The sequence below is a fragment of the Morone saxatilis genome, unplaced genomic scaffold, assembly GCF_004916995.1.
Source record: "Morone saxatilis isolate NCDOM2014 unplaced genomic scaffold, NCSU_SB_2.0 Contig12, whole genome shotgun sequence".
NCBI classification, from domain to species: domain Eukaryota; kingdom Metazoa; phylum Chordata; class Actinopteri; family Moronidae; genus Morone; species Morone saxatilis.
Genome location: NW_023339674.1, coordinates 899821 through 908544, shown reverse-complemented (window position 1 = coordinate 908544; position 8724 = coordinate 899821). Strand labels below are relative to the sequence as shown.

General features: G+C 43.3%; 1 protein-coding gene across 1 annotated transcript in view; it reads right to left on the bottom strand.

Moving 5' to 3' along the window:
* mast2 (microtubule associated serine/threonine kinase 2) overlaps nucleotides 1-4949 on the bottom strand; it is a gene marked incomplete at its 5' end in the record, with an annotated part of 41686 nt that extends 36737 nt beyond the window's left edge. The window contains 1 exon segment of the mRNA XM_035653533.1: nucleotides 4858-4949. Within this exon segment, the coding sequence (XP_035509426.1) occupies nucleotides 4858-4949 (92 nt within the window).
* Between the last annotated feature and the right edge of the window lie 3775 nt (nucleotides 4950-8724).

Here is an 8724-nt window from a genome sequence, read left to right as displayed (position 1 = left end):
TGAGATATAGGTCTACTGTGTATGTTTTACACCCAGGTTGGGAACCGCCGGGTTATGGAGAAAAATGAAATCACTCTTAAAATCCATTTGAATAATACTTCCCACTTCATGTCTTGTCTGTATTTTGAACAGTGAAGCCAAGTGAAATGTAAATTACAGCTGAGGGCACCTGGTAGGCGGTCTCGTCACAACAGGTACAGGAGCTGCCTCGCTGTCACATTTTTTAGAAGATTTTGTGCCGCAAACTGCAGTAACAGTGACCTACTTTAGCAAAAAACCAAGAGATATACCAGCGTGTGAGATACATGCAAATGTAATATCTGCTTTGTGCCTCCCGGTCTCGCTCCCCCGCTGCCTCTCCAGGGAGAGAGCGGTTGGGGTAACAAAATACAGCTATAATTGGGGAGGGGGGCGGAAAGAAAAAAACTTCCTCAAGAGTGTGTGACAAGAAACTGAATAAAAGAAACGCTTGGATCCCCCGCTGTCTTTCTTTCTGTCCTTCATTACAATTACAAAGGCGAGTGGCGGATTGTTTGACAGGATTCATCAGAAGTCAGAGCACACAGAGCTGCCAATCATCGGCTGCCCTTTGCCCAAATCGCTCGCTGTCAGCCGGGAGGGAAGGGAGGCCGGTTCAGGGTGGGTGGAGAGGAAGAAAGAGAGGGAAGACGTTGAACGAGGAGAAAAAACGTACGAAAAGGTAAGAAGGGAGACAATTTAAGTGGCTGTTATGGAGATGACGAGCGAGGGAGGAAAAAAAGGAGGGTTGAGAGAGGAAACGAGGGATTTATGCAGACTTTCAACATTTAATAAAAGTCATTTTTTTTGGAGAGGACTGGTCCTCATCAGCCCCTCAGGATATTAGAGTTTAAAGGAATCTCCATTTGATTAGCAGTAAATGGCCACATGATTGAAACCATGATGGAATTTGTGATTAGGGCCAGAGCGGGACATAGAGAGAAGAGGAAGAAAAAGAAAAGGCAATCATCACGTGTATAAAGATGGTCTCCGGGTGTGAAGGGAAAGGTTTAATGGCCTCCAGTGGCGCATATTAATCAGTTAAGTACCAGCCAACAGTGAGATATCTCAGCCTTGGATCAGACTGTGAAGGTAAAATCAAACAGGCTGAAAACTTTATTTAAACATTCAAACCCAAAAAGAACAAAGCTTTAAAAAAAAACAACAACAGTATTTTGCTCTCTCTGTGTGTGTGTGTGTGTGTGTGTGTGTGTGTTTGAAGGAACAGGAGTGAAAAATGAAAAACAGCAACATTAATTAGTGATATTTAATTAGCAGTATTTATTTCCTTGGCAGGGTCTGCGACACAAAGAGAGAAAGGGTTGACTGCAGGCAGCGTTACCATGGCAACACAGCTGCCACAGCAGTCTGGTGGCAGGACGGAGGAGGAAGGGATGGAGGGATGGAGAGAGAGGAAGCGTCTTAAACCTGCAGTCTATGTAACGGCCAGCAGGGGGAGCTCCACTGGTTGCAATAACACACAGATACCATTCAGTCTTATGGAGAAATGAGTCGACTCCTCGCAGTTGATTTATGAAGCTCAGTAAACAGTTTCCTGATGAGTTTTCTTTGGGTTCTCAGGTTCTCTAAGTTCAGTTCTTGCTTCCATACCAGCGATTTGAATGCTTCACTGTAGTAGACTGATGGTCCCATTTAGAGTGCAAACCAGACCAGTAATGATGCGTTTTAGGGGGCCGCGGGCTAGCCTTGTGATTGACAGAGCTTTATTCTCAGTGCAGTCCGTCCAGCTCAACGCCACCAAACTCTCCGCCCCCCCCTGTCAAACCATGGCCTATCAGATTTTATGGATCCATGATTCTGTTGGGTTGGGACTGGTTTCTCTCCCTTCAAAGTCTGTTCACAAACAGCACTTTGTGATCTGGTTCTATCTGACATTACCAGATGCCTGGTTGAGACGCAGGCGGAGCAGTTTTAGTTAATAGTTCAGGCAGATTCGAGGAGGGGTGGCTATCAAAGTAGTCTTTGGCGCCAACCCAGTTTTTGGCTGTTCAAGATTTAACACCATTAATTTAAAAGTGTATTTTGAAACACCGGTAACGATTCTGTTATGGCACTAATGATTGGGGTTAAGTTAATAAAAACAGGTAAATGTTGAAAGATTTGAAACAATCTACGAGGATATCTAATGGGCCACCTTTAGGGATTTTCAAGGTTTAAATATCTTCCATTTTGGGGTCTTTCCAAAACCAAATATTAATTAAATGTGATTGTTTGAAGATTGAATCAGCAGATATTCGCTGCCACCCTCTGGCCACCCGTGGAAAAATCCCTGTAGGTCCCCCGGGGGGTCCCGCTTGTGTGTTTTAAGATAGGTTCATTTCCGCAGATAAAGATTTGAAAGGATTAAGATCAGTGTTCCCAGTATTTTTAGCTTGAAGTTGGCAGGGAGGAGTCTAAGACAAGGATTCTTATTTTGCTTGTAAGGAGAAAGATTATTTAAGCATTATTGATGGGGGTTTGAGAATGACAGCGAGATTTGACACCGGTGGTTTGCAAGTTTAATTTATTTTTTGGTGTTGTACATCGTACTCGTATTCGTTTAAGAGGTCACAAGGACTTTCTGGAAGAAATCCATTGTCAACAAAGTGTGTGTGTGTGTCTGTGTGTGTGTGTGTGTGTGGTGTTTGTGTGGTGTGTGTTGGTGTGTGTGTGTGGTGTGTCTGTGTGTGTGTGTGGGCGCTGTGACTGACATGGTTGGCCGGTGTCCATTTATTTCCAGAGCAGGAAACTCGAGATGTTGTGCGACTTTGTCTGTCAGCTGAGCACAAGACACACACCGTGCCGAGTGGTTAATGGAGGAGCTGCCTCTCTGCCTCTGTCTCTCTCTCTCCTCTTTTGTCTCTCTCTGTCCTCTCCTCTGTCTCTCTCTCTCTCTGTCTCTCTCTCTCTGCTCTCTCTCTCGTCTCTCTCTCTCTCTCTGTCTCTCTCTCTCTCTCTGTGTTCTCTCTCTGTGTCTCTCTCTCTCTCTCTCTCTCTCTCTCTCCTCTGTGTCTCTCTCTCTCTCTCTTCTGCTCTCTTCTCTCTCTGCTCCTGGTGTCTCTCTCTCTCTCCTCTTCGTGCTGTCGTCTCTTCGTGTTTCTCTCTCTCTCTGCTCTCTGTCTCTCTCTCTGTCTCTCTCTCTCTGTTGGTTCTTCTCTCTCTCGTCTCCCTCCTGCTCTGGTCTCTCTCTCTCTGCTCTCTCTCTGTCTCTCTTCTGTCTCTCTCTCTCTCTGTCGTGTCTCTCTCTCTCTCTCTCTCTCTCTCTCGTGTTCTCTCTCTGTCTGTCTGCAGTCAGATATTACAGATTGTCGGATATTTTGGTCGTCTTTCCATCTTTCATATATCCATCCCGCCGGTCTCTCTCTCCTCCCGTTCACCTCTCTGTCACCAACATTTCTATCGTCCCTCTGATCTATATTTCGGACTGCTGTCGCTTGCTCCCCTCAGTCAGCCCATCAATTCAATATCACGTATATTCAGTCTCTTTCATCTCTGCTCTCTCGGTACATTTGAAGGGTGGTTGGGTGGAGGGTGGGGTGTTGGAATGTGGGAGGGTGCTGGTGGGTGGGATTGGGGGGCGTTTGTCTGTGCTTGTCCTTACACGCTGGTTGCAAACTTTGTTCGACAAAACATCCCTGTCAGCGCACATTTCATGCTGTCAACACATCACACACTCACACCACACACACACACACTGCTGGAGCACACACACCAAATGAGTGCAATAAAATCCAATAGAGTGTGTGTGTGTGTGTGTGTGTGTGTGTGTGTGTGACGGCTGCTTTACCTCAGAAGATTTAAAAAGAGTAAGTTGTTATTATATCAGAGCTGAAATGATCAATAACTTTTTAAATCACTTGTTGATTTTTTGTTGTTAATTATTTAGAAACTGTACAAACACTTTAAAACTGCCTCTTCAAATAGCTTCTTTTGTGAGACCAACAGTTTAAAACCCATGAAAAGAAAAATGCAGCAAACATCAGTTTTGTCCTTAACATTTAGTCAGATATGGAAAATTCTAATAATTTTGTGTATTTGTGCAGAAATCATGTAACTTTTGACTCATTTGGACAACTGGGAAACATCAGTTAGATCTTAACCAGTACATCTCTTCTGTTACTTGATATCAATACGATAAGTCATTTATAGTTTACATTTATATTAATTTTTACATGATCAGATTAAAAAAACAAGCATTTTTGATAAGGGTCTATTAAATTCAGTCTGTAACAAGGATATGTACTGAGTGGGATCTTTCACAGCTGAAAAATAAACGTGTGAGTGGGGCTGCACAATTAATCGCAATATTATTAAAATGTAATATGCAAATCCAAGAAGCAGCCTTTTTTTTTTAATAAAGGTCAAATGTGTCACAAACAGAATAATAATGAAGTAATTTAGTGCTGCAGAGACAAATTGTGTCTGTAGAAACATGGACCATAAAAACCGACCCATTCTTATTCTCAGGTGATAATACAGTAATGAAAACACATTATATTATATATATCTATTATATATTTTATCCTGAATGTCCTGTTTTAAAATGTGGACAATCTGCAGGCAGCAGCCGACTGTATGAGTGCGCTGTGCATTAATCCGTGCAATCAAATATCTGGCTGTGCTGCGCTCCGTGTGCAGTCCGAGGTGTTAATTGAGCTTTGTTGGTGTGTGATAGTAAACAACACGGCGCCATGTAACACACCTCACCTGCTGTTACTACACACACCTTCCAGCAGACGACGAGCAAATCAAACAAATAATAACTTATTCAATCAATTCTGGCGATGCTGACGATGAAGCCTGAGGACGGTGATGTGTCTCTGGATGTGTGTGATTTACCTGTGTGTCCATGCAGAGGTGAGTGAGGTCGTGGCAGAGTGGGGGAGGTGCTCGATGTCACAATCAGGCTCTTCCTGTTGCTCGTCCGACAGCTGAGGACAAAGAAATAACAGTGAATCAGTGAATCTAAAGTTCAGATCAATAAAGTTACAGCTGCACTGTCAGGGGAGCTCTGCAATGAACCACACACAGGTTTGTCTGAATGTCGACATCTTCATCAGCCACAGTCAGTTAGTCAGTCGCACACTTTCACCTCACACACTCTCATCAAAGTCATTTGCATCGTTTCCAAAAATGTCCAAACAGCGCCTGCAGCCGTGCGTCAGTGCCAGCAGGTGTCCACTCTGGCTGTCAGACACACATCTGATCACACACATTAGGCAGCGCCCTGTGTGTGTGTGTGTGTGTGTGTGTGTGTGTGTGTCATACGAGCTCTGCTGGTGAACTCACAGATGTTTCAGTCTCACCACTGTACGTCCTTCACACTGGAGGACAGTGACGGTGACACACAAAGACATCAGACGGTCCAAAATCACAGCTGCGATCATGCAACACACAGCCAACGGTCACGACTACTTATAGTTCACCTTGTGCACGTTTTATGGAAATGTCCTACTACTGTGTAAGTACAGCACAGATTATCTGGATTTTTTGAGATAATCAGCATCGGCCAGTGTCTGCTGATAAAGGAAGCCTCGTCACTGTGACGATACGCAGCTGGTCTGTTCTTGATGGGAGTCGCGTCAAGCAGCACAGAGCAGATCGCACTCACTCCGGTCAATTTTCAAAATAAAATACAGCGTGCAGATGGACGCTACATCAGCACTGTGGCACCAGGTCAGAAATCAATCAGTCAGAGAGTTTAAGCAGAGGAACACATTGTTTTGTCTACTTCTTTTAAGGACAAAATACCCAAGTAAACAACGTACGGCAGGCCACACGCTCTGAAACGCTCTCGGCGAGTAAAGCCACGCTTCCTGCTGTGAACGTTTATCGTCTTTTCTAAACGTTACCCGCCCTCCCTTAAAGTCACCATTAAAATGTACAGCACAACCCAGTGTCATTTTCTGTTTCATTAGTTAATAAAACATCTAAAACAACATATTACTGCCTAAGACAACCATTAGATTGTAATGTGCATGGAACAAAAGGATAACACATGACTTTGCTTTGATATCAGCCATCAGTCGGCCCTTCTCTACATTTCTGTCAGTCGTCAACAAACAAGATGTTTATTTGCTGTGATGTAAAAAAGAATCGACTACGCTGCGGACTAAAAAACAATAATAACAGAGGAGATGAGGCACTCCATCAGTTTCTAATAGAACGATGTGAACACCGGGTACGGCAGCCCTGAGTGGACAATTACTGTAATTTGTCAGAGATCTTCAAGTGAAGACAACAGCAGCAATTCCAAAGTCCCTTTAAACAACAACATTTTAATAACACAACATTCACAGACACCACTGTGAGCTCTCCACTGCACAGCGAGAGCCTTTAAACATGATCAGTTTAAACTGTGTGTGCAAGTATTTGTCCTTCAACTGTTTATTTGAGCAAACTCTTATCTTTTATTTCCCTAAGGTTTCTGATGATGATCATGAGAGAAACAGCACTTCAGCTGAGATTATAAAAGGCATTATACTGTATGGTTGGGCTACAAATGGGTTTTTGTCAGTAATTTGAGCTTTTTGAAAACATCAGTCCTCTTCATTTCCACTGCAGTGTTACATTAGAAACAGTCGATTCAGGCTCCTAATGGCTGAACAGTCATTATGAGGTTGATCCTGCGGGGAAGTGGTTCGACTTCAGCTCCCCTCGGGGCCGAGATGACTGCGTGTTTGTTGAGATTATATAGGTGTGTGTGTGTGTGTGGTGTGTGTGTGTGTGTGTGTGTGTGTGTGTGTATATGTGTAGAGAGAAAAGAGCAATCTGCTTTAAAGCTGTGACATCCGTCCCCAGACAAAAGGGAAGAGGAGGAAATGAAGCTGCAGCCTCCGCAGCGAACAGCTCCAACACACCCACAGGTCGGATTGTTCCACTTTGTTGTGTGCTCTGAAGCTCAGAGTGTCCATAATGACTGCAGGCGAGGCTCGTTACACTCAGAGGAGAGGGCAGATGGAGGAGGAGGAGGCCGTGATGAGGCCTCCAGGTACGCCGGGATGATGTCTTTCTAAGAGGAACACATCTCACATGCAGCTGTTGTTATTTTCAGTGTAAACTATCACACCTTCAGTGAAGTTGGGCTCATCTCCAGGGATCTATTCTGGGTTCATCACACATAACAGTGACATCGTATCGCACTCATGAAAGTATCTCTATGCCGATGATGGCGCTGTCTATAAACCTGGCAACCAAACAACTGCAGCCAACAAAGAACACTTTGTGACACCAGTTCTAAATGCAGACAAAACTGCATTTATGCTGCAAGAAGAACAAATAAACACCCCAATTTTAAAACTGCCACTCTTAATTACACTTGTATTGATCAAGTCTATAAATATAAATGTGCATTTGGATTCATGCAGGCTTCATTTAAGACGTTTTAAAACCATTATGAATGTAGTTTTAGACTTATTTTAGGTCCATACTGGCAAAAAAAAATCTGCATTTTTTCCATGTCGGTTTTGTTTCGTAGCAGTCGCAGAATAAACAGTAGAATTATTTTCCTCAAAAACACATTTAAAAGTGAGACTAAAAGATGCTAAATGATTGCGGACACTCTGTGTGCGGCGAAGCGTAATTATTGCGTGTGGATCTGGAGTGAGATCAGTCTCCTGACAGCGCGTTCAGTCCAGCAGCCTCTTTTCTCTCGCTTTAATTTCTGCCGTGTTTCAGTTAAATGTCTTAAATGAAGAAATGGACACGCTGACAGTCTCTCACAGTGCCGGTGCACTAACAGCATGTGTGTGTTGTGTTAATTGGCCCCGTCACATCTGCCGGCTGTAATTATGTGTCGGGATGATCACAAGACACGCAAAGCGATTAAGGCTGAAATCTTCGCTACAGTTAAACTATCAGTGTGACGTCTCATTGGAGCTCTTTATTCTCCCGGTTTGTGCACACGTCTATTTCTACATATGAGAGCTTTTTAAAAGGATTCAGGGTTTAGAGTCGACATTAGAATAAGGTTCAGGTAGAAGTGAGGGTTCGGAGCAAATGTATTATACCGTGTGTGTGCATATGTGTACATGTGGGGAATATTAAGTGTAGATATGGCACGCTGTGTGTGTGTGTCCTCTGCCATCTGTTGAGTAGTGCAGCATCAGCAGTATTAGCGTAGCATGTGGTTCACACACACACACACACAAACACACACACACACCTGTATGAGGGATGAGCTGCTGTGTTGGATATTCAGTGATGTGTGTTCGGGGAATTTCTTCATCTCACACACTCAAACACTCTCTGGTGCTATTTGTCTTTTTCTCCATTTCCCAGTAAGTGTGATGGCTTCCTGCACTTCGTCTGAACTCTGAAAACTGACGGAAATCCTTTAAAACCCAAGAAAGATTATTTTAATCTGGAATTTTCCATATATGATGAATTCATTTTTGCTCCCCTGCAGACACATTTTACATTTTTGCATGACTGGAGCGGATCTGCTGTGCAATGACTAAAAGACTCTGCAGCTTATAATAGTAATTAACTGGAATTAATTAACTGCAAGTGTACCAATTGAACACTGCTTCTATTTCCCTATTAAGTGTACCAAATTAAAGCTATAATATGTATCATTAAACAGCTCTGGCTCTATGTTCTATATGTAGTTGAGTTGAGTTCTTACATTATCCCAAATGTTTCCAACAATGTTTAAACTCAGAGAAATCTGTCATTTCATTCAGGTAACGCTGTGTTTCACCGGTC